This window comes from Saimiri boliviensis, chromosome 6 (assembly GCF_048565385.1).
Source record: "Saimiri boliviensis isolate mSaiBol1 chromosome 6, mSaiBol1.pri, whole genome shotgun sequence".
Lineage (NCBI taxonomy): Eukaryota > Metazoa > Chordata > Mammalia > Primates > Cebidae > Saimiri > Saimiri boliviensis.
Genome location: NC_133454.1, coordinates 11,884,178 through 11,910,353, shown reverse-complemented (window position 1 = coordinate 11,910,353; position 26,176 = coordinate 11,884,178). Strand labels below are relative to the sequence as shown.

General features: G+C 39.6%; 1 protein-coding gene across 4 annotated transcripts in view; it reads left to right on the top strand.

Moving 5' to 3' along the window:
- Positions 1–26,176, top strand: part of NAALAD2 (N-acetylated alpha-linked acidic dipeptidase 2) — a 115,780-nt gene that overhangs the window by 48,270 nt on the left and 41,334 nt on the right. For all 4 annotated transcript variants that reach the window (XM_074400348.1, XM_010352277.3, XM_074400347.1 and 1 more), the window contains 3 exons: positions 5,541–5,649; positions 8,863–8,996; positions 9,704–9,815. In XM_074400348.1, coding sequence (XP_074256449.1) covers positions 5,541–5,649; positions 8,863–8,996; positions 9,704–9,815 — 355 coding nt within the window. The remainder of the gene's footprint in view (positions 1–5,540; positions 5,650–8,862; positions 8,997–9,703; positions 9,816–26,176) is intronic.

The following is a 26,176-nucleotide window of genomic DNA, read 5'->3' as shown; positions in this document are numbered from 1 at the left end:
AGGGGATTTTATCCAATTTCTCAATATGGCAGTAAAAAAGAATTCTATGAAGTAGTCCAATAAAATGTTTATTGTTTATATTTAAGGTGTGCAACATGGTGTTTTGATGTAGGTATACATAAGGTGTTTTGATGTAGGTATACATAATGAAATGGCCACAACAGTCCAGCAAATTAAACTATGACTTGCTGTAATTACTTGTGTGTGTGTGTGTGTGTGTGCGTGTGTGTGTGTGTGCAGGGGTGGGGGGTGGTGGTGAGAGCACCTAAAATCTACCCTCAACAAATTTTTATATGCAATACAAAATTATTAACTACAGTTCTTATGCTGTATGTTAGATCTCTAGACCAATTTATCCTATAAACCCGCAATTTTCTACTCCTTGACCTACTACTTTCCGTTTCCCTCTCCTTCCTGCTCCTGAAAACCATCATTCTTCTCTCTGCTTCTTTCCTTTCTTTCTTTTTTGAGACGGAGTTTCGCTCTTGTTGCCCAGGCTGGAGTGCAATGGCATGATCTCGGCTCACTGCAACCTCTGCCTCCAGGGTTCAAGCCATTCTCCTCTCTCAGCTTCCCTTTCATCATATTGGTCTGGCTGGTCTCAAAATCCTGACCTCAGGTGATCCGTCCACCTCAGCCTCCCAAAGTGCTAGGTTTACAGGCATGAGCCACCGCGTCTGGCCTTTTTCTCTCTGTTTCTGTGTGTTCAATTTGTTTTACATTTCACGTAAAAGGAAGCTTAAGCATTATTTTCCTTTCTGTATCTGGCTTATTTCACCTATCATAATGTTTTCCAGATTCCAGACATTTTTAATGAAATGAGATTTTAAGGAAAAGTAAAGCACCAATTTGTGTTGGTTAGAGAGTTAGTTTTGTTGTGGATAGATGACTCGTGTGTGTTTTGGTACTTGGGATAGGTAGCCAGGTAAGGTTTGGTCTTTGTCAAGGCCAGAGGCCATTCACTGAACCAGCTATTTTACATCTTCTTGGGCCCCACCATGATTCTCTTACTCTCTGACTCTTTTAATCTTTTTACCTTTGTATTAGTCCATTTTCATGCTGCCAATAAAGACATACCCGAGACTGGGAAGAAAAAGAGGTTTAATTGGATTTACACTTCCACGTGGCTGGGGAGGCCTCAGAATCATGGTGGGAGGTGAAAGGCACTTCTTACATGGTGGCAGCAAGAGAAAATGAGGAATAAGCAAAAGCGAAAACCCCAGATAAACCCATCAGATCTCGAGAGACTTGTGCACTATCGTGAGAATAGCCCAGGAAAGACCAGCCCCCATGATTCAATTATCTCCCCCTGGTCTCTTCCACAACACATGGGGATTCTGGGAGATACAACTCTAGTTGAGATTTGGGTGGGGACACAGCCAAACAATATCGTTCCACTGGTGGCCTCTCCAAATCTCAATTCTTGATTTCTGGGCACCTGCAGGCTCAACACCATGTAGAAGCTGCCAAGGCTTGAGACTTCCACCCTCTGTAGTCATAGCCCAAGATCTATATTGGCTCCTTTCAGCCATGCCTGGAGTGGCTGGGACACAGGACACCAAGTCCCTAGGCTGCACACAGCACAGGGACCCTGGGATCAGCAGACAAAACCACTTTATCCTCCTGCGCCTCCCGGCCACTGATGGAAGGGGCTGCAGTGAAGTTCTCTGACCTGGCCTGGAGACTTTTTCCTCATGATCTTGGGGATTAACATTAGGCTCCTTGCTACTTATGCAAATTTCTGCAGCCGGCTTGAATTTATTTCCAGAAAATGGGTTTTTCTTTTCTATGGCATAGTCAGCCTGCAAATTTTTCAAGCTTTTAGGCTCTGCTTCCCTTTTAAAACTGAACGGCTTTAACAACATCTAAGTCACCACTTGAATGCTTTGCTACCTAGAAATTTCTTCTATCAGATATCCTAAATCATCTTTCTCAAGTTTAAAGTTCCACAAATCTCTAGGGCAGGGGAAAATGACATCAATCTCTTTGGTAAAATACAGCAAGAGTCACCTTTGCTCCAGTTCCCAACAAGTTCCTCTTCGCCATCTGAGACCACCTCAGCCTGGATTTTATTGTTCATATCTCTATCAGCATTTTGGGCAAAGCCATTCAACAAGTCTCTAGGAAGTTCCAAACTTTCCCACATTTTCCTATCTTCTTCTGAGCCCCCCAGACCATTCCAATCTCTGTTACCCAGTTCCAGAGTTGTTTCCACATTTTTGGGTATCTTTTCAGCAGTACCCCACTCTACTGGTACCAATTTACTGTATCAGTCCATTTTCATGCTGCCAATAAAGACACACCTAAGACAGGAAAGAAAAAGAGTTTTAATTGGACTTACAATTCCACATGGCTAGGGAGGCCTCAGAATGGTGGCAGGCGGTAGAAGGTGCTTCTTATATGGCAGTTGCAAGAGAAAATGAGGAAGCAGCAAAAGCAGAAACCGCTGATATACCCATCAGATCTTCTGACACTTACTATCATGAGAACTACATGGGAAAGACTGGCTGTCATGATTCAGTTACTTCCCTCTAGGTCCTCCTACAACATGTGGAAATTCTGGGAGATGCAATTCAAGTTGAGATTAGAGTGGGGACACAGACAAACCATATCGATCTGTACAAACCAAAGTGTGCCATAACTGCATCACTAGATCATCTAAAAAACGCTTTTCACTCATTCACTAATAACCTTGCTTTTCTGAGCCTAAGGGGAAAAAAGGGCATTTTGCATGGAAGGTAGGACAGTCGTGAGCAGGGCTGGCAAATATGTGGCAGCCTTTCTCAGAGCAATCTGAGACTTGGCAGGAAATAAGCACTCAGTCCCGAATAATGACAATATAAGGTGATGGATGTGACTTGCAGATATTTCTCCTGTTAAGAATTAGACTGTCCTTGGTCAGGTTAGCTGGTCAAGAAAAGTGATCAGTTAATAAAAGTAATTTTCTTTTAAAATAGTAAATGAATCTCAACTCACCACAATAAAAACATAAAATAATTTTAGTTTCTTTATAGTTGCCTCCAACTGTAAAATTGTTAAACACCCCCTTCTTGATATTTTACCTTGTTAGGGATATTTGGAAAGTACTAAAGAAGGCTGGGGCTTTCTTAGCCATTTGCCATATAACAAAGCTCCTTAATCTACAGGCATATGAATTTGTTACATTTATCACTAGGAGGGCATAGTGCACTAGCCCTCCCTTTGGGTTGGTCTGTTTCTTTATGATGATGGTGATCTTTGTTGATTTCATGGTTGCCTGGTCTCCAGGTATTTGGTTTGCATGTGTTTCCTTGGTGGAGTTTTCCTTTGAGGGGAGGTGAGATTGAAAAGCTAGATCATGTGGGTTTTTGGTAGCTACTCTAATAAGTCTAAATTTGGGGGAGATTGGGGTTGGTTTTGGTTTATTTTCTTCTTTTTCCTCTAAGACCTTTGTTCTAGTAAATTTTATTTTTAACATTAAAGACAAGGCTTTGGAAAATTTTAAGTTACAACATGATCTGAATGTTGCCTTAGGAGGAACTTTCTACTGAGTTAAAGATGGTCTGAAAAGTTGGAGAAAGGGAAACCAGTTAAAAGGCTTTAGGTGAGAGATTATTATAGCTAAGATTCGAATAATGCTGGTGAAGATGGTAAGTAGCTAAATTCAAGATGCATTTTTATTGCAGAGCCAATAGAACATACTAAATAATTCGATGTGAGGTGTGAAAGAAATGGAACGAAGTGCCAAAAAGTTCTACAATATAGCCATTAAAACCACAGATGAAAGTAGGAGAGTATCTTGGTGGGGACCATGATTAAAAATGAAGCAAATTATATAATCAGATGGAAGTGACTTCAGAAGAGAATGCACAGGGAATAATGGCGGCAAAGCAAAGATCTGTCCTTCCTCTCTGACCCCAAGAGTCAATGGAGAGGCAAGAAAAGAAGACGTCCATTTAACTGGTTTTTAGAAAAAAAGTGATATCAAGTGAAAATAGGTATCCAACAAGAGAAAGTAGAAAAAGGTATGTTAGAGAGAGGATTCTAACTCTAAAGGGATTTGTTCACAACAAAGTGGCACTCAAGGGATACAGGGACTGCAGCTGTAGATGAGGCTATAGGATGAGTTTGTGAAGAAATAGCATGGGAGGTACCCTAATAAGGGCAGTATTAGTTAAAGGTATCATGGAAAATAGCTTGAAGGTACATGTTAATGATAAGGGAGGAGCAATGTTGAGTTGGAAAATCTGGTTTAAAGGCCAATTTATGCAACTTACCAGTGTCAAAGTTCCAACTAGAATGTTAGCATGATATAAGGTGTATCCTGTGTTGAGGAGATGGTATGGATGGTCTATTTTACACTTTAACCTGGTAGGTCTTTTCTAATTTCTGCATTTATTGTTGAGTAGAGTAATTATGACATCAGAAGGAAATTATCCAATCATGATTTCTGCTTTTCTTTTAAAATTTCTTCTCACTTTCATTAGTCTTTTACCTTTTCTCACTATCTAGACTTCTTCCTTGGTCTCACCTCTCCTCTGTTATATAGGTTCTGGTATATTGTTTAATGTACTAACTTTCTAACATCTTATTTTATATTTGAAACTAATTTTTTACAAATTTGGGGCCCAGAATCTTAAAAATACTTAACCAGGCTGGGCACAGTGGCTCACACCTATAATCTCAGCTCTTTGGGAGGCCAAGCTTGGAGGTCTGCTTGAGCCCAGGAGTTTGAGATGGGCCGAGGCAACATAGTGAGACACCATCCTGTGAAACAAAAAAGAAACAAATGCCCAACTGGAATATATTTTTTGTGTTGAATTACAAGTATCATAACATCAACTATTCACATTTTTGGAACGTGAACACTGTTTTCTGGATGACCACGTCATGTAGGCCTATTCTCTGGTAATGCCACCTTGTGACGTCACTAATGTCTATATCTATACAATGAGCCTCTCATATGCAGGATAAGGCAACATTTTAAAGCAAAACATGAAATTCTGTGACACAGCACCTGGAGAGACTGTGAGTTTAGATATATCTTGCCACTTTATTGTCAAGCTAAACATTATTCTTATTTTGTTAAAGCTTAATAATTAAAGCTTAATTTTACAAGGGAAATTTATATATACTGCTTTATTAGTACACATATCACACTTTGTTTTCAAACTTTACCGTAGCCCATTTAACAGGACTTGAACCCCAGAGTCACAAAATTACCTCTGCTATGATGGAGGAGGAAAAAATGCTTAGATAAGAGCAATTTATTGTGAATGGAGGAGGTGGTGAGTTTTGTCATGTTAGAGGCTGACTGAATCATGAGCAGGTCAAATGTGTCAAATGGTTTCATTGAGAGACTGGTTTTCAATACTCTAAGTTTTTATATACCATTAGCTTTGATGGAGAATTTGAAAAAGATTGCCCTATGTCAACAATGTTGCTCTGTTAAGTGTGATTTGTGAAGTACAAGCTTCTGCCAAGATTGTAATAGTTAGAAATTGCTTTTGATAGCAGCCTTCTGTTACAAACTTAATGAACAGAACTTTGAATGTTTGCAGCGTCTGTATTGACAAAAGGCCAAAGGCTTGTTGAGCCAGCTAACCGGCTTTTTACAATGCCTTGTCAAGATTGCAGATGCCGCCTGCGGAGACAACAGTCTTATTTGAGGTAACATTTTCATTCTTGAAACTCTTACATTTAATTTTGTATTCAATATTTGCCTTCTCATTGAATTATGGGATTCATAAAAACAAGGATCATATTCTCAGAATTTTGCATAATGTGTGGCATGTTATGGCCTCTCAATAAATGTTGGTTGAATGAATAATTTTAATTTAGGAAGATTACTCAAACTGTGCTAAATAATGATTGATTTTTCTATTAGTCAAACTTCAATTAACTATAAAAAATATAAGATGAGTCAGAAAAAACAAACTTCACAAATAGCTTAGCAATTTTATTCATTAGTTTCTACCTTCTCTTTCTTCAATAAACCTTTTTTCTGGAGATAATTCTGATCTGTCTCTTGAGGGATATGTAGTCAATGGCAAATGGTCCCATGGGTAGCAAATAGAAAAAGCCAAGAGTCTAAAAATTAACAAACTACACAATCAATCCCCAAAATGTTTGTATGTAGAAAAGTAGCATTTGGTTGTTTAAGACCTTTGTGTGTCACCTGTTAATCACTGGAGAGTTATTAAAATCCCAGTATTATTTCATAATGCAACACATAAAAATAATTCTGAGTGCTCTTGTAAAATGTTTCTCAAGCCGTATTTGAGGGGTTTACTTACTTTACTGGATATTGAACCTTCTTAATAATTCCATTCTAATTCCCTATTTATGATTCTGTGTGTATGCGTATAAGGAGGAACAAACTTACTTTGTTATGAAAATATTTTTGGAAAGATGATTCTCTCTAAAATAGAAAACACTAGAGGAATCAGTCAAGGAATGTCTATCAGGCTAGTAGCTAAAAAGCTGAAGTTAGTTGGGACTTAAATGACATGCAAACATTTAAAAATCAATAGTTCATTAAAGAGGTGTGTTTCAAAGTTAAGTATCGAGTGTTGTACTATAAACGTTTTCAAACCTTTTTAAGTATTGAGTGTGCTACAAACGTTTCAAGAAAAAAGTCACTAGGCATAGCTACCAACAATTATGCTCAATTCCTAGCCATTAAAATACAAAGACCTAAAAAACAATTTTGTCCCTCCAAAGTAAATTTGACTCTTCTAGTCACTTGTTAGAAGCAAAGGTGCATCACCTAGCAGGCGTCCCCAAACTACGGCCGGGGGGCCGCATGCAGCCCCCTGAGGCCATTTATCCGGCCCTCCACCGCACTTCAGGAAGGGGCACCTCTTTCATTGGTGGTCAGTGAGAGGAGCACAGTATGTGGCGGCCCTCCAACAGTCTGAGGGACAGTGAACTGGCCCCCTGTGTAAAAAGTTTGGGGATGCCTGACCTAAGGCCATCAGGGTAACTACATAATCAGGTAATACATAATTCTGCAGACAATGCTGTGAAGTTTAGAATATATCCCTAGATATAGCACCCTCTTCGAAGTCAACTCAGCAGTTTTGCTTTGGCAGAAAAAACTACTTTTGGTTAGATAGGTGAAGCCAACCATAAATTGCTAAAATTTTTCTCTGAGGTGAGAGAGTTGGATGCAGGCATTCTATTTACAATGGCCACTATTTCGCAAACCCATCTTTAAAGAGAATGCTTCATAAATGTAATGTCGTGAGGATAGGAGAATAACAGGGGCCATTTTGTTAATATAGGGGTCCATGGAAAGATTTCCCTTCACTCTCTGAAGTTTTGCTGGAAAATCAAGTCACAAAAGGCAGACTAATAGGTGGAAAGGCTTACAAATTTATTTAACAACGTAGCACGAGGAAATCACAGTAGAATAATCACCCAATAACCCAATGAGGTACAGATGATGATATACCCATCTTTTTAGAGAAAAGAAGATGGGAATATGTGTGGAATTTTAGGAGGATAGTAAATGAATTCGATGGGCTTGAAGAATGTATCATGGCCTGGGACAAAGTCCGTTGGCCCTGCAGAGCAGACAATGGTTTGTGACAGAAGTCTGCCGGTTGCATTGACAGACTATAGCCCTGCTTCCTAAGATACGAGTTCGGTTACTGAAAACTCAGAAAAGAAACTTTCTTTTGTTTGTTTTACTTTAGTAGTTCTGGACTTGAGGCAGATAAGGGAAATTTAGAGAACAGCTTTATCCTGTGCTTTGGGAGAGAAAAAAGATTGAGAGGGAGGAGCTGGAAGAGAGGGGTATGCTCAGAAAGACCTTCTGGCTTCTTTGGTTTAGCATGTCGAAGCACCGTATTTTGGGAGACTGGTGTCTCCCAAACATTAAGAAACTACTCTCGGGCCGGGCGCGGTGGCTCAAGCCTGTAATCCCAGCACTTTGGGAGGCGGAGGCGGGTGGATCACAAGGTCAAGAGATTGAGACCATCCTGGTCAACATGGTGAAACCCCGTCTCTACTAAAAATACAAAAAAAATTAGCTGGGCATGGTGGCAAGTGCCTGTAATCCCAGCTACTCAGGAGGCTGAGGCAGGAGAATTGCCTGAACCCAGGAGGCGGAGGTTGCGGTGAGCCGAGATCGCGCCATTGCATTCCAGCCTCGGTAACAAGAGCGAAACTGTCTCAAAAAAAAAAAAAAAAAAAAAAAAAAAAAAAGAAAAGAAAAGAAACTACTCAGTAACTACTGGCAGTACAGTGGTTAATTGTACTAATGCAAACCTATAACATTCTAGTGAGGTAGGTAAAAACCTCAGTTAAAGGAGTGGAAACAGAATTACAGAAATACGGAGTTTTGTTTAAATAAGGGAGAACAAAAGAACGCAATCCCATCAATTTTGATGCTGACATATATTTGAGGTATTAGTGGTGTTAACAGTTTTAACAGCGGAGCACCCAGGACCAGAAATTCTTCCCGAGTTTGACGAGTGGGAAATTACAGCAGAGAATCTGGAAGAATAATAGCCAATGGAGCAGGAAAAGCAATATTTAAATTAACTTCTGAGCCGAAATTGGTCATTTCAGGGGATGGACTTGGCAAAGAGACAGTAGCCCAGTTTTTTAGGAAATGGTGAGGGAGATTTTTCCGGGTTACTGCGGGATCCACAGAACGGAAGCTGCCTGACCAAAAGAAGAATCCCTCCCCGCTCCGCAGGGCTTCCTCCCTCCCCTCCAGGGGACCACAGGGCCCCAGGGGACCAGAGCTCTGCGCTGCCCGGTTTCCTTCGTCAGGGGCCTGGCAGGGAGGGCGGAGGCGCGGCTTTGCCAAGGGCAGCTGGGGCCACCCGGCTCTCACCGCCTCCTGCCCGCGCGCTGTCTATTGCTCTACAGCCCCGAGGCTCGCGAAGACAGCTGGCGCCCCAGGCTCGGTCCTCAGGAAGCCATGGCGAAGTCCCGGGGCCGTCTGTACCTTTGGATGTGCTTGGCTGCTGCGCTGGCATCTTTCCTGGTGGGATTTATGGTGGGTAAGTGAACAAAACACCTTCCCCTGACTCCGGGGCTCTTGATCCTCTGCAGAAATGAAGGGAGAAGTCCTGGAGCTCGAAGGGTTTGGGGTGTGCAGTAGCCCTGGCCGGCTGGGCTAGATCTGACGAACTCTAGAGATTTCTGCAAAACCAGATGGAATGTATTTTGGGGCTGCCTAATAGACAAACTGTGCTTGAAATCCAAGTTTATTAAATGTTCACTGAGTTCTGGGCCCCTGAAAAGACAACGTACAGCTGTCACTATCTGCAGGGGTGAAAAAACTCATTTTATTTCCAAGCAATATTAGTGAGTCAAAACTGTCAACTGATAAGAGCAGCGTCAAAAGCAAAACAAACAACAAAAACCCCTGCTCTTCATTTAAACAAATACTTGTGGAATGTTCCCTATGAGTCAGGGACTAAATGTCCAGGGAACAAGAAAGGCCATGTCTTGATGCATAACATGAGAAAATGGAAGTATTTCCCTTAAATAAAACTCCGTTTAAGCAGCTCAAAATTACATTACATATCAGAATTTACAGGTTTTCTGCATTTAATATGAACATTATTTTTTAAAGCTCACCATGATCTGTCAGATACAGGCTTTTTTGGGCTAAGGAGATAAGGGTGGCTTCACTTCTAGTTTTAATAAAGTCTAAGTGATTTTTTGTATGTGTGTGTATGTTTGTGTATTTTTTTCCCCTCAGGCTGGTTTATTAAGCCTCTCAAAGAAACAGCCACTTCTGTGCGCTATCATCAAAGTATACGGTGGGAACTGGTATCCGAAATGAAAGCTGAAAATATCAAATCATTTCTTCGGTAAGTTTCTTTGGTGTATTTGATCTTAAAAATCATGTTTAAAATGTTGCAAAGTGAGAAGCGTATAATAACTTTTTTTTTTTTTTTTTTTTTTGAGACGGAGTTTCGCTCTTGTTACCCAGGCTGGAGTGCAATGGCGCGATCTCGGCTCACTGCGACCTCTGCCTCCTGGGTTCAGGCAATTCTCCTGCCTCAGCCTCCTGAGTAGCTGGGATTACAGGCAGGCGCCACCATGCCCAGTTAATTTTTTGTATTTTTAGTGGAGACAGGGTTTCACCATGTTGACCAGGATGGTCTCGATCTCTTGACCTCATGATCCACCCGCCTCGGCCTCCCAAAGTGCTGGGATTACAGGCGTGAGCCACCACGCCCGGCCTTAATAACTTGTTATATGCATAAGGACAGTCTTCTCTGTGTGAAATTACATATTAGTCATTAACTTATTTTTTTAATGCCTCTTTAAACTATTCTTGGGGTGAAATCTGTTAGAATGTTACAAAAGTAGGTCTTATGTTCCTAACTTTATCTAACAAAAAGTGCCTGATTGGCTTATTGAGAGACGTTTCAACGATATGCAACTTTGGATCTAACTGAAGGTTATCCTTTGTTCTTCAGTGCCTGGGTTTTAATCAGCAATTTTTTTTTAGATATCATATTCTGCCAAAGAAAGTAGATGCTTGTTGACTAAGTGATTTAGTGGAAAAGTGATCAAAGTCTCTCATTCTGTTTGCCAAAAGTTAAACCTTTATCCCATCTTGGAAGTATAAATTTATTGTTTACAAATAAGACAAAATGAAACCAAAAAGAATCATTACAAATCCTCTAGCTTCGAAGCATGAAAAGCAGTGGCAATCAAGGGAGTGATTGTAAAAACTCCTTAAGAGCAATGACCATGGCATTTATTTCTGTATTCAGACTCTTTCAAATGAGTGTTATTTTAAAAAATCAGCTTTAGTGGAGTATAATTTACGTAAAATAGACTGCATCCCTACAAAGCCTATAATTTAATTTGAGAGTTGTGACAGATGTATATTATGCTGAACAAACCACCTCCTCCATCATGCTACAAAAATATTCCATCATGCCCTTTGTGGTTTATTACCCACCACCTTCCATCCCTGGCACTAGGCAATCACTGATCAATTTTAATGTCACTGGTGATTCATTTGCATTTTCTAGATTATTATCTAAATGGAATAAAATATGTTCTTTTGTATCTAGCTTCTTTTACTCAGAATAATGATTTTGAGATTCATCTAGATTGTATGTACTAGTAGTTCATTATTTTTATTGCTGAGTAGAATTCTGTTGTATGGATATACTACAATGCATAGTTGGTGGAAATTTGAGTTGACTATAGTTTTTGACTATTGTGAATAAAGCTGCTATGAACAGATGTTTACAAGTCTTTCTGTGGATATGTGGTTTTCTTTCTTTTGAAATGGTTGGGTTTGATGATAAGCATAAGTTTAACTTTTTAAGAAAATGCCAAAGATAATTGAAAAGTGGTTGTACAATTTTGCATTTCTACACCAAAATAAGGAAATCAGTATTCCAAAGAGATATCTACACTCTGCTGTTTATCGCAGCAGTATTCACAATAGCCAAGATATAGAAGTAACTTGTATCCATCAACAAATACTATGGTATATATACAGGATGGATTATTACTCAGCCCCAAAAAAGAAAGAAATCCCATCATTTACAGCAACATGGATGGTCATTATGTTAAGTGAAATAAGCCAGGCACAGAAAGACACATATTGCAAGATCTCACTCGTATGTGGGAGCTAAAAACATTGATCTCATGGAGATAGAGAATAGAATGGTGATTACCAGAAACTGAAAGGGTAGTGAGGAGGGTGGGGATAAAGAAAGATTGGTTCAATGGGTAAAAAAATACAGTAGGTAGAAAGAATAAGATCTAGTATTACAGAGCACAATAGAGGAACTATAGTTAATGATTTATTGTATATTTCAAAACAACTAGAGTGTATTTGAAATGTTCCGAATGGAAAGAAATGATGTGTTTGAAGTGATAGATATCCTAATTACTCTGATTTAATTATTACTTGTTGTATGCTTGTATCAAGATATTACATGTATCCCATAAATGTGTACAAGTAGTAGGTATCCATAAAATTTAAAAATAAAGGAATAATTTTAGAAGTCTACTCATGGCTTTGGCCTATTTTCTGTTTAGATATATATTCTTTTCCCCCTGTGGAGTTTTTTTATTTGCTGCTGTTGTTGTTTTGAGACAGAATCTCACTCCATCACCCAGACTGGAGTACAGTGGTGCAATCTCAGCTTGGTGCAGCCTCCATGTCCTAGGCACAAGGGATTCTCCCACCTCAGCCTGCTGAGTAGCTGGGACTAAGGCACACACCACCACACCCAGCTAATTTTTTTTTTTTTTAAATAGAGACAGGGTTTCATTATTTTTCCCAGGCTGGGCTTGAACTCCTAAGCTCAAATAACCCACCCACCTCACTCTCCCAAAGCACTAGGATTAAAAGCATGAGCCACCATGTCCAACTCTCTATGGAGTTTTTAGAATTCTTTGTATAAAGTTCACTCTTGAATAATGCGGGCATAGAGTGCCGACACCCCTATGCCATCAAAAATCCACATACAACTTTTGACTCTCCCCAAACTTATTAATAGCCTACTAGTGACCTTAGCAATAACTTAGACAATTAACATGTATTTTGTATGTTACATGTATTAATTGCTGTATTCTTAAAGTGAGTTAGAAAAAACAATGATATTAAGAAAATCATAAGAGAAACATTTACATATTTACTATTCATGAAGTGAATGCAGATTATCATAAAGCTCTTGATTCTAGCGGTCTTCATAGTGAGTAGGCTGAGGAGAAGAAGGAAGAGGAGGGGTTGGTCTTGCTGTCTCAAGGCTGGCAGAGGCAGAGAAGATGGAGAAGCGGAGGCAGGAAAGGCAGGCACATTCCTTTTAACTCTTATACATCATGTCTGTTTTTTACTTTTTCTTTTCTCTAAAAATATTTTTATACAGTACCAGTTCTTCTTCCATCATTTGCTTTAGTGTTAGTGCCTGTATCATAGAAAGACCACATTGTAAAAGAAGGGACAAGCAGTTTTGAATAATGGAAACCCTTCTGCCAGACTGTCTAATATCAACTTGTTTTCTGGTATTGCTTCTTCTGTGTCTTCTTTCTCATTGTCTAGTACTGGTTTAGAAGTATTCATCTCCATCAAATCATCTTCTGTTAATTTCTCTAATGTCTGCCACCTTTTGATTTTTTCCAAGATAAATATCTTGAAACACTTCATCCCTCAACCTTTTTTTGCCATATTCACAATCTCTTTCATGGTTACCTTATTAGCTCTGTCATAAATCCGGTGAAGTCATATACAACATCTGCACACAGGTTTCTCTAGCAGGAATTTATTGTGTTGGGCTTGATGGCTTTCACAGCATTTTCTATAACAACGACAGCATCTTCAATGGTGTGATTCTTTCAGAATCTCATGATGTTCTGCCGGGGTTCTCTTCCATAGTACTGACAATCCTTTCCATAGAGTGCAATGAGCCTTAAAGATTCCTATTATGACCCCTTGATCTAGAGGCCAAATTAGAGATATGTGTTTGGCGGCAAGTACGCTACCAGATCTCAGGGTTTTTGGGTAGCAGAGGCGTTTTCCAATACGAAAAGAACTTTTTAAAAGGCAGTCCCTTCCTGGCAAGGTATTTCCTGCCTGAAGGAACAAAGTATGGGTGGAACCAATCTAGAAAATGGGTTTCCATTGTCTAATCCTTGTACAACCAAAAGACTGAAAGCTGGTGTTTATCTTTTTTCTTCAAGGCTTGGGGATTAGCAGCTTCCTAGGTAAGGGCAATGCTGATCATAAACCCGACTGCCTTTGCACAAAACGGTAGAATTTGCCTATCTCTTCCTGCCTTAAATCTCAGGGCTTACATCTCTTCTTTACTCATAAATATCCTTCATAGCACCACCCCCCCACCTTTTAAATTTGCATTAAAAAACATTTTCAGGCAGATATCCTTTCTTCTCAGTATTGAATATATAGAATTATAAATGTACAGTTTTTCGCTTTTCTGTACTTTAAAGATGTTACTCCATTGCCTTCTGGCTTGCATACATTTTCTGCTAAGAAATCTGTGATAATTTAAAAAAAAATATATATATATATTTTATTGCACTTTAGGTTCTGGGGTGCATGTGCAGAACATGCAGGATTGTTGCATAGGTACATACATGGCATTATGGTTTGCTGACTCCATGCCCTGTCACCTTTATCTGGCATTTCTCCCCCCATTATCCCTCCCCAATCCCTACCCCCTGCTGTCCCTCCTCCAGTCCCCCACAACAGACCCCAGTGGGTAATGCTCCCCCACCCTGTGTCCATGTGTTCTCATTGTTTTACACACACCTATGAGTGGGAACATGTGGTGTTTGTTTTACCGTTCTTGCATCAGTTTGCTGAGAATGGTTTTCAGATTCATCATGTCCCTACATTGGACACGAACTCATCATTTTTTATGGCTGCATAGTATTCCATGGTGTATATCTGCCACCTTTTCCATGTCCAGTCTATCATCTATGGGCATTTGGGTTGGTTCCAGGTCTTTGCTATTGTAAACAGTGCCACAATGCATGTATCTTTATAATTGAACGATTTATAATCCTTTGGATATATACCCAGGAATGGGATTGCTGGGTCAAATTGAATTTATATTTTTAGGTCCTTGAGGAAGCAGCACACTGTCTTCCACAATGGTTGAACTATATTACACTACCATTAACAGTGTAAAAGTGTTCCTATTGCTCCACATCGTCTCCAGCATCTGTTGTCTCCAGGTGTTTTAATGATCACCATTCTAACTGGAATACCCTCAGGACCTGGGCCGCCTCTCCCTTAACCCATCTTCCATTGTAGGAAAATGCTTTTAAGGTTGTGAGATCTGCCACTGATTAGTTGGACCCTGGAACCAGTTTAACTATGCTCTTCTAGACAGAAAAGTTCTGCTGTAGAGAGAGCCAATCCAAAGCAAGACAAATTATACACCAAATACAAAGTCTCATAACCTTCAGCCTCTGAATTTCCCCAAAAGGTTCCACGCATTCAAGACTGGCTCCACCACGGATTTGAACCGGCAACCTTAACCATTGCTCAAACAAGCCACTTGAAGCCAGGGAAGGCAGAAAGCTTGCTTAAGCCCTGTTTTGAATGAGAATGCCCTGCGCTGAGGAGGCGTGGCTTGCCTAAAAGCTGGGCGTGGCTGACGGCCAGCCGCCGCTTCCTGTCCCCCCCCACCCACCGGAAGTGGAGAAAAGCCGCTGGCTGCTTCAGTTTAAAAGCTGTCTTGCCGCGGCTTCTGCGCCTGCGTGAGTTTCTGCGCTCACGCTCACGTGGCTTTCGGTTGCCATGCTGACCCCGCCAGAACCACATGAGCGCCTAGGCCGCTCCCCAAGCTGCTGCCCACTCAGGGACCTGCAGCCAACAGGTAAACCCCTTGGGGAAGCCTTTTTTACGTGGCTGCCTGGGACTGGGAGAGGCCAAAGAGGCCTAGCAGAAAACACGCACCGGCCGCCAGGCTCCCGGGGCCCTGAGGGCTCAGGCTGTGCCTCGCCTCTCCGCGCTCTTCTCTCCAGTCTGGCTGAGCTCCCTGCGCAGCTGAGCTGCGGGAGGTCCCAGTTCCGGCTCAGGGGCTGAGCTGTTCCCAGCCAGCTGGGAGCGAAAGGCCCTGGGGGCAGTGCTCCCCTGCTCCGCACCGCGGGCTCCCGCAGGTTTTGGTCCCAGAGATAGTATCCAAAGGATAGAGAAGAGGCAAAGCAGAGAGAGCTTAGAGGTAAATAAATAAATAAAGTATCCAAAGGATAGAGAAGAGGCAAAGCAGAGAGAGCTTAGAGGTAAATAAATAAATAAATAAATAAAATAAAATAAAATAATAAAAATGAATAAGAACTGCATTTTAAAGTCTGGCTGGCCTGTGCCACTTAAGACGGGCAGGGCCCTGTAGCTGCCCGGGTTCCGCACGGCCCTGCCTGGCTGCAGATGCTTCAGGTGTTCTTAAAGAGACAGGCAGAATGGGGCCGGTTTTTCTTAAGGTTTTGAAGTTTTTTTTTCTCCAGCTGTACCCCTTTCCTGACTGTACTCGTTTTTCTAGCTGTACCCCTTTTTCTGGTGTGCCAGCCAGGAGAGAGATGGGAGAGGGGCATGGCGCTGCGAAGTTCTTGCCTTTAAAGCTGTGCCCCCCCTGTGGACCCGGAAAGAGAACACGTTCCCTCAGTCCTTTGTTGGTTGTATTCCTAGGTATTCTATTCTCTTTGTAGCAATTGTGAATGGCAGTTCTTTCTTGATTTGGCTCTCTTTATGTCTTTTATTGGTGTATAGGAATGTTTGTGGTTTCTACACATTGATTTCACGTCCTGAGACTTTGCTGAAGTTGCTTATCAGTTTCAGGAGCTTTTGGGCTGAGACAGTGGGGTCTTCTAAATATATAATCATGTCGTCTGCAAATAGAGACGGTTTGACTTCCTCCTTTCCTAATTGAATACTCTTCCTTTCTTTTTCTTGCCTGATTGCTCTGGATACAACTTCCAATATTATATTGAATAGGAGCGGTGAGAGAGGGCATCCTTGTCTAGTGCCAGATTTCAAAGGGAATGCTTCCAGTTTTTGCCCATTCAGTATGATACTGGCTATGGGTTTGTCATAAATAGCTTTTATTGTTTTGAGATATGTTCCGTCGATACGTAGTTTTTTGAGAGTTTTTAGCATAAAGGGCTGTTGAATTTTGTCAAAGGCCTTCTCTGCATCTATTCAGATAATCATGTTGTTTTTGTCTTTGATTCTGTTCATGTGGTGGATTACGTTTATAGATTTGCCTGTGTTGAATCAGTCTTGCATCGCTGGGATGGAGCCTACTTGATCATAATGGATAAGCTTTTTGATATTTTGATTTTATGCTGTTGTGATCGGTTTGCCAGTATTTTATTGAAGATTTTTGCATATATGTTCATCATAGATATTGGCCTGAAGTTTACTTTTTTTTGTGGAGTCTCTGCCGCGTTTTGTTATCAGGATGATGTTCGTGTCATAAAATGATTTGGGAAGGATTCCCTCTTTTTGGATTGTTTGGAATAGTGTCAGAAGGAGTGGTACCAGCTGCTCTTTGTATGTCTGATAGAACTCAGTACTTTTCTTAATGTCGTTTGCAGAACTTGTCTGCTGCCTCTTGGTGAGCAGAAGCTGCTCCTCCTGTTACCTTGATACTTTTAAAGACACGCCTCTTCCTAAATTTATCAAACCATCTTTTGCAGGCCTACTATTCTCTTCTTTTACCTTCCTTTTGCTTTAATTTGTCATAGAATGGCTTTGCTTTTTCTGAAATCGTATTAATTAGCGTCTATAGGTCTGCCTTTCTTATAGCAGTCCTACACCCACATAAAAGTTACATTTTTAATCCAAGAGAAAAAGGTAATTTTCAAAAGTACAAGGTTTTCACACTTGCTGGCATAGCTGCAGTGACAGCTTCACAATTTTTTTCTTTTTATTTTTTTTAACAATATTCCTTATGCTGGATTTGTTTATCCTAAAAATGGAGGGCAGTCGCAGCTGCAGACCTCAGTCTATGGCAGGTATCTGCAAACTTTTTACACAGGGGGCCAGTTCACTGTCCCTCAGACCCTTGGAGGACCACCACATACTGTGTTCCTCTCACTGACCACCAATGAAAGAGGTGGCCCTTCCTGAACTGTGGCGGGGGGGCCGGATAAATGGCCTCAGGGGGCTGCATGTGGCCACGGGCCATAGTTTGGGGACGCCTGGATGGTATACCAAGCAATTCTCTTTATCTTATAGTGTATCATTAGTGGTACTTTGTATAGATCCCTGGTGTTATTCAAGGTTTATAGTATTGTGCTAAACATGGTGAGAACTATGAGATCCATGAGAGATCATTTTTCTTTACTGCTGTAAGCAATTTACTGGAGAGACAAACTGTTCATGTAGAGATGATTAGGGAGATGATTAGCATCACACAGTGGTTTAAGCAGATGCTCACAACATGAGCTCACTGCAAGAGCAATAAGCTGTGACTACAAAAGTATTACTGTAGTACACAATGTACTGTAGTTAATTTCACATAATTATGATTTTATAATGTATCTTTATGTTTGTTTACATTTCCCTAGACTGCAAATGGCACCATGTGGTCTGTAAGTGCATGCATAAGTTTTGGTACATTTTAACTTTTCATAATAGAATCGTGTATTTAAAAGTAGTAAATGATAAAATAGATACTGTTTACATGTACTTCATGCATTCATGACAGACCTCTTATTTTTTTTTTAAATATTTTAGGCTATGTGGTTCATTCATGAGTTTTTTTTTTTTTTTTTCAAAAAGTTGTAAATCTGCAAAACATTTTGTAATATATTCATAAAAAATTTATATAAGTGAATTTTTTTCTAACATATTCATTGAAAAAAATTTTCTAATATATTCATTAAAAAAATTCATATCTAAGTGGAGCCATGCTGTTCAAACCTATGTTGTTTCAAGGGTCAACTGTATTCTAGATACAAGTCTTTTCTTGGAAATGCAGTGAACAACTATTTTTTTCTAATCTGTAATTTTTCTATTTACACACCCTCATTAGCAGATCAGAAGTTAAAACCTTATTATGATGAGGTTTAGTTGATCAGTTTTTCTCTTTTTGGATCATGTTGTGGGGTTCATATCTAAGAACTCTTTGATATGGCTTTTGATCACTTTTGTCTTTTTTTTCCCAAAGATTTATACCTTTTACATTACAGTTTCTGACCCATTTTGAGTTAATGTATGCATAAGGTGTAAGGTTTAGGTTGAGTAAATTCTTTTGCTGGTGAATATCAAATTGCTCTATCACCATTTGTTAAAATGTTATCCTTTTTTCATTTAATTGCTTTTGCACCATTGTTAAAAATTGGTTGGGCATATCTGTGTGAGTCTATTTCTAGATTCTCTCTTTTGTAGAGACAGAGTCTTATTCTATTTCTGGGTTTTATATTCTGCCATATTGAACAAGTACAACATTGTCCTGATTATAAAAGTGATATCATAGATTTTAACAACACATAGAATGATTCCTCTTACCTTATTCTTTTAAACAATTACTGTGGCTATGCTATGTCCCTTAACTTTTCATTTAAAATATAAAATAAACACAAATTGGTCTGAAAAACTATTGCTGGAGTTGTGATAGGAATTACATTAATCCTATAGAGGAATTTTGGAATTTTTGACATTTTTGCTGTGTCCAGTCTTCTGTTACATGAACATAATATGTTTCCAATTGTAGATCATCTTTCTTTTATCAGCATTTTGTAATTTGCATTAAGCAAATGCTTTATATGCTTTGTTAGATTTACATCTAAGTATGTCACTTTCTTTGGAGCAAATGCAAATTATATTGTGTTTTAATTTCAATTTCCACATACTCTGTTGTTAGCATATAGAAATACAGTTACATTTGTATATTGATGTTGCATCCTGTGGCCTTGCTCTACTCTAAGAAGGTTTTGTTTAATTGGTTGGTTTGGTATGGTTTTGGGGAAGTTTTCTGAGACAGAATCTTGCTATATTTCCCAGGCTGGTTTCAAACTCCTGGAGTTGAGCAATCCTCCCACCTTGGCCTCCAAACATGCTGGAATTACACATGTGAGCCACTGCCCTTGCACTTGGCTGGAAGGTGGGAAAGAGTTTTGTTTGTTTATTTGTTTCTTTTAGAGTCATTGGAATTTTCTATGTAGACAGTAATGCCATCTTCAAATAGGGAATGTTTCATTCCTTCTTGCTTTCTAATCTCTATGGCTTTTACTGTTTCAGGAAAAATTGCCTCTTTTTGCTGACTGAAACTTCCATTACTATGTTGAATAAGAGTAGTGAGAATGGACATTCTTTTCTTTTTTCTAATCTTAAGGAGAAAGATTTAGTTTCACCATTAAGTATAATGTAGCTGTAGGTATTTTGTTGATGTTCTTTGTCAAGTTAAGAAAGCTCCCCTCTATTCCAAGACTGCTGAGAGGTTTTTTTTTTTTTTTTTTTTTTTTTTTTTTTTGAGACGGAGTTTCGCTCTTGTTACCCAGGCTGGAGTGCAATGGCGCTATCTCGGCTCACCGCAACCTCCGCCTCCTGGGTTCAGGCAGTTCTCCTGCCTCAGCCTCCTGAGTAGCTGGGATTACAGGCACGAGCCACCATGCCCAGCTAATTTTTTGTATTTTTAGTAGAGATGGGGTTTCACCATGTTGACCAGGATGGTCTCGATCTCTTGACCTTGTGATCCACCCGCCTCGGCTTCCCAAAGTGCTGGGATTACAGGCTTGAGCCACCGCGCCTGGCCCATTTTTTTTTTTTTTTTAAATCATGAATGGGTGTTGAATTTTGTCAGGTGCTTTTTCTGTATCAATTAATATAATCAGATGATTTTTCTTTTTTAACTGGTTGATAGGGTAATTCCTTTATTTCTTTACTAATTTGGGAGGGGGTCAAATTTAATCTAGAAAGATGTTATAATTTTCTCCAGGAATGTGAAATTGCCTATTTGTCCCATTAATTTGGTCAGTTTTTGCTCTAGGTATTCTGAAGCTCATTAATTAGACATATACACATGGATGTTGTTATGTCTTCAAAACAGAATGACCTTTTATTTTTATGAAATGTGCTTCATTATCTTTAGTAATAATCTATTTAAGTCTATTTCATTTCCTATGAATGGAATTTTTGACATTTTTGCTATGCTTTCTAATACTTATATTTACAGAGGATGTCTCCTTCCATCCACTTTTAACCTATCACTTTCATTAGAATTAAAATGTACCCTCTATAGAGAGAACACAATTGTCACTTATTTTATCCATTTTTGTAATTTTAATTAAAGTATGCCCTCTGTAGGCAGCATAGAATAGATATTTGCTTTTTTGTCCATTCTGGTAATCTCTGCCTATTGAGTATTTAGTCCATTAACATATAATATAGTTATTGATTGATATAATTAAACTTAAATCAGCCATGTTATGGTTTGTTTTCTGTTTTCTTTCTGTACCTTATGCATTTTCTGACTTTTTTGATAGTGAGTAAAATACATGAAATTTTATTTCAATTTATCTTTTGGCTACACCTCTTTGTACTTTTTATTGGATACGCTAAAGATTGTATTATACATTTATAATGTTTCACTGTATTCTTAAATTTACTACTGTGTCACTTAATATAAATGGAGAAAACTCACATTTCTATGCCCATTTACTCTCTCCCTCACCATCCTTTATATAGTAGCTGTCGTATGCATCGTACATACATGAAATACAAACCACAAAAATAATGCTATATTAATGTTTTTTTTGAACATTTATATGTATTGTAAAGCAACTAAAGTTAAAATTGGTATTTCATGTTTCTTAGGTATTTTCCATTTTTAATGCTTTTTGTTTGTTTCTGATGATTTAGGTTGCCCTGTGGTATTTCTGTTGAGCCTGAATAACTTTGTTAAGTATTTCCTTTAATGTGGAATCTGATGGTGACAAATTCTTAGTTTTTCTTCATCTATGAAATTCTGTATTTCATCTTTATTCTCTAAACGTATTTTTCCTGGATATAGAATTCTGGATTGACTGCACTATCACACGTGAAGTTTTTAGAACTTTAAACGTTTCACTGTCTTCTAGCTGCTGTATCATCTGATGAGAAGTTTACAGTCATTAAATCATGTAACATGTATCATTTTTGTGTTTGATTTTCAGTAGTTTTACTATGTGTCTAGGCATAGTTTTCTTTAAATTTAGCCTGTTTGGGCTCTCTGAGTTTCTTGATGATGTAAATTTATGTCTTCCATTAATTTAGGAAAGTCTTGTTTATTATTTCTTAAAATATTTTTCTGTACCGTTCTTTCTCTTCTTCTGATACTCCAGTTAAACCCTAGAGACAAATATAGCCAGGGAAATGCATACACCACAGTTAAGAGATAATCCCTGACTTACATTGGTTTGATTTAGAATTTTTCAACTTTATGATGGATTTATCAGAGTATTAAATGCATTTTCAATTTAGTAATACTTTTGACTTTCGATGGGTTTATAGGGACATAACCTCATCATAAGCTGAGTACGATCTCTATTTTCTGCCAGTCTGTGCTGTGGTTTGCTGAGATCACAAGGTTCCATGTTGGTGTCTATGGATAAACTAGAGTGAGCTATTATAATGAGGAATAAAAACAGCTATACTGTTCTTATAAAATTTGAGCTTATTTATCATCAAGGCACATCAGATTTAAGAGGCTAATCCAAAATATCTGTTTTGAGGTGATTTTTTGATGATACAGGAAAAGAATGAGTAGGTAGTGGGATGAACATCACGTGAAGAGATTCATTCTATATGCATAGTTCCTGCAATGGAATAGAATGGCAGTGTTTGGGGTTTTGTTTGTTTGTTTGTTTGTTTTGAGACAGTTTTGCTCTGTTGCCCAGGCTTAAGTGCAGTGGCATAATCTCAGCTCACTGCAACCCCACCTCCTGGGATCAAGTGATTCTCCTGCCTCAGCTTCCTGAGGAGCTGGGATTATAGGCACCAACCTCCATGCCTACCTAGTTTTTGTACTTTTAGTAGAGACAAGGTTTCACCATGTTGGCCAGGCTGATCTTGAACTCCTGACCTCAGGTGATCCACCTGCCTCAGCCTCCCAAAGTGCTGGGATTAGAGGCGTGAGTCACCACGCCCAGCCATGAATGTCTTACCAAGCGAGACAGAGTGCTTACATTTAAATTTGCTTAACTTAAAAGGCCAGGTAGGATGTTAACACTACTGAACTCTGCAGCATATCATCAGGTGTCCAAATGAAAGGTCCTAGAACATGACATGAGGCATCAGAAGTAAAATACTATAATGCTCTTGACTAAACATTAAAATAATCGATTTATATTACTAGTATTATGCTTTAGTGTATAATATGCATAAGTTCATAAGCAATCGTTGAATACTTTTCACGATGATTAAATATCTTGTTGGTGTTGCTTTTTCTTTCTTTCGAATCCAACGAAATACAAAAATTATACACCAAGAATGATTACGAGAATAGGGATAGAGGGAAATAACAGCATATTAGGGGCTTCCAACTTTTAATGAATGAAGAGGCATGACCCACAGTTTTGTAGATGACAGCACCTAGAAGGTGTAGTGGGTGGTGACTTTTGGTGTACTCTTCAAAAAAGCTCCGGGCCGGTGCGGTGGCTCAAGCCTGTAATCCCAGTACTTTGGGAGGCCGAGGCGGGTGGATCACGAGGTCAAGAGATCGAGACCATCCTGGTCAACATGGTGAAACCTTGACTCTACTAAAAATATAAAAATTAGCTCGTGGTGGTGGTGTGTGCCTGTAGTTCCAGCTACTCAGGAGGCTGAGGCAGGAGAATTGCCCGAACCTGGGAGGCAGAGGTTGCAGTGAGCCGAGATTGTGCCACTGCACTCCAGCCTGGCGCCTGGCGACAGAGTAAGACTCTGTCTCAAAAACAAACAAAACAAAAGGCTGCTAGTTTTGAAAGAAGAAAAAGATATATTTGAAAGAACCAATGGAGAATAAGAAGGCCTCCTAGCTGAACTTTAGCCGCGAGATATGTTGGGGTCATGGAAAATAAAACACCCTGCAGGTGAGCAGGGTCCTCAGAGGAAACCAGTTAAGACAAGGAGGTCAATGAAATATTCAGAGACGGTGCTGCAGATACAGGTGAATTGTTGAGTGTAGATCTAAAGGGTTAATGAACACAGCAGAAGAGTTTAGAAGGCAAAGGAGGGCTTGAAGATTGGGTTAAAGGGTTTAATGGTGGGAATGATTTTACTCCTCCCAACCACCTTCTTATTAATATAACCTCAACTCAGAGTGTTCTCCCTCCCTTGGGAGGGGATGTATTCAGGGAGGGTTACCTTCCTCCCACCCCAGGAATCTCTCGATTACTCCATAAGCCAATCATTATAATTATCTACCATCTGGCAATGATTGGTTTGAGAAGGGGTAAATGACCCGATTTTGCCTAATAACATGGGAGAAAAACTTAGCTAAGATCACCTACAAAAATGTTCCTTTGTTAAACACAAAAGAAGGAATAGTTGTTCTAGTTTGTACTTCCTTCTCCCGAAGTTACTGAGTTTGTATACCTGGAGCTGTAATACTCATCTTGGGATCATACAGAGAAACTCTAGGATGTTACACCTTCCTACTCTTTTTCTATACTTTTCTATTTCATTTCAGGGGGTTCTCGAAAAGATGGGAGGCAAAAAAATTCATGGCTAATCCTCCCTCCTAATTTAAGGAAATATGTATGATTTTTCTAATCCTATCTGCTTTTTGTAAGAACGAAAATAATGAATTGTATAAAGTAGAAATTAAATATCACTAGCCTTTGTGCTTTCTTATTCCTGCACATATAAAATACCGTCTGTCTGAACACATTTGTACTTTTTAAAAACAAATATGGTAAGAAATTAAACATCTGCTACCTGCAGTTTTCACTTTGTGACATAGAGAAAGACATTTCAGAGAAGGTGATGCTTGAAGAGGCCTTATGAATGATTAATAGTTTGCAAGTGAGAAAGGAGAATGAGTAGCAGTGGTGATAGAGGAAAATTCTAGTACGTAGGACAATATTTTTGTCTGAGATAAGACATTGTGCAAGGGCTAAAAGGTATTAAAGATCATGATAATTTTAGGAGAAAAATAATATACTCAATGACAGAGAGCAGAGAAGTTTGTAGGAGAGTGATGGGAAATTAATCTGAAAAGGCAGAAGAGAGGACCTGACCTAAAAGTGTTATAGATGACATGTTGGCCTGTGAACTTGATAATGCAGGGTATAGGGAGTTGTAGAATAATTTTAAGCACATGGAGAATAAGAGCAGATGAATTATTTAGAAATATCGCTATTTCTCAGGATCAGATAACTACAGTTTTGGATTCCAGTTCCAGCATTTATTAGCTGCGAAATTATGAGTAGATTATTATTCAGCCACTCTGTGGGTTTCCTCATTTGCAGAATGAGGATGATGGAAGGAGTGTGATGATTAAATGAGAAACATGTGAAAGTGCCCATGAGTGCTTGTCATACAGCAGGTTTTTAATAAATGTTAATTTCCTTCTACTGCCGTATATTTTGTGGCTGTCATTTGGTTAATTAAAAAAATTTTTTTTAATTAGCTGGGCATGGTGGCGCTTGCCTATAATCCCAGCTACTCAGGAGGCTGAGGCAGGAGAATTGCCTGAACCCAGGAGGCGGAGGTTGCGGTGAGCCAAGATCGCGCCATTGCACTCCAGCCTGGGTAACAAGAGCGAAACTCCGTCTCAAAAAAAAAAAAAAAAAAAAAAAAAATTTTAAGGGATTTATTTTTTCTTTTTGCTCTACTGATGGTTGGGGGACTTGAATTTTTTCCTTTTTCTTTTTTCAGACAGGCTTGTTCTGTTCCCCCCGGCTGGAGGGCAGTGGCTCGATAGTGTCTCACTGCAACCTCCACCCCCTGGGTTCAAGTGAGTCTCCTGCCTCAGCCTCCCAAGTAGCTGGGGTCCCAAGTAGCTGGGGTTACAAGTGCCCTCCATAATGCCTGGCTAATTTTTTGCATTTTTTTGTAGAGATGGGGTTTCACCCTGTTGGCCAGGCTGATCTTGAACTCCTGACCTTAGTTGATCCACCCTCCTCAGCCTCACAAAGCACTGGGGTGACAGGCGTGAGCCACTGTGTCCAGCCGGGGACTTTGAAAATATTATTCACCTCAAGTAAAATAAATCTCACTAAGAACTATGTTTGTGAGGTCACTTAAATGTTCCAACTTATTTACATCCAGAACCAAGAGTACACTGCCCAAATTAAATTCAGCAAGCCTGTACTTTTTGGGTAAAGGCAAGAACTAAGCACTAGAGGATATTAAAAATAAAAATACATGGAGCTTGACATCAATGAGATTAAAAAAAAAAAAAAGGCATCGAAATACATGATACAATCAAGTTAGAAATGAGGGAATGTGTTCTCTTCCCGGGTCCACAAGGGGGCGTAGTTTTCAGCTCAAGAACTTCCCAGTGCCATGACCCCCTCCCAGCTCTCTCCATCCGCGAGATTTAACTATTTATGTTTGAATTTCACGGGCACAGGAAGAAACTAAGATTCAGTCACCCCAGCCAAAGCTTAAAGGAACTCCTTTCGTCTCCCAGGATAAATTCCCCTGCTGCTTGACCCTCCCGGGATTTCCAGCTCTCTGGAATCCCTTCCCGCAGAGCAGGAGCTCTGTTTCCCCTCCTGGATTTCCCCGCTGGAGTCCCCTTCCACACTCTCCGTGGAA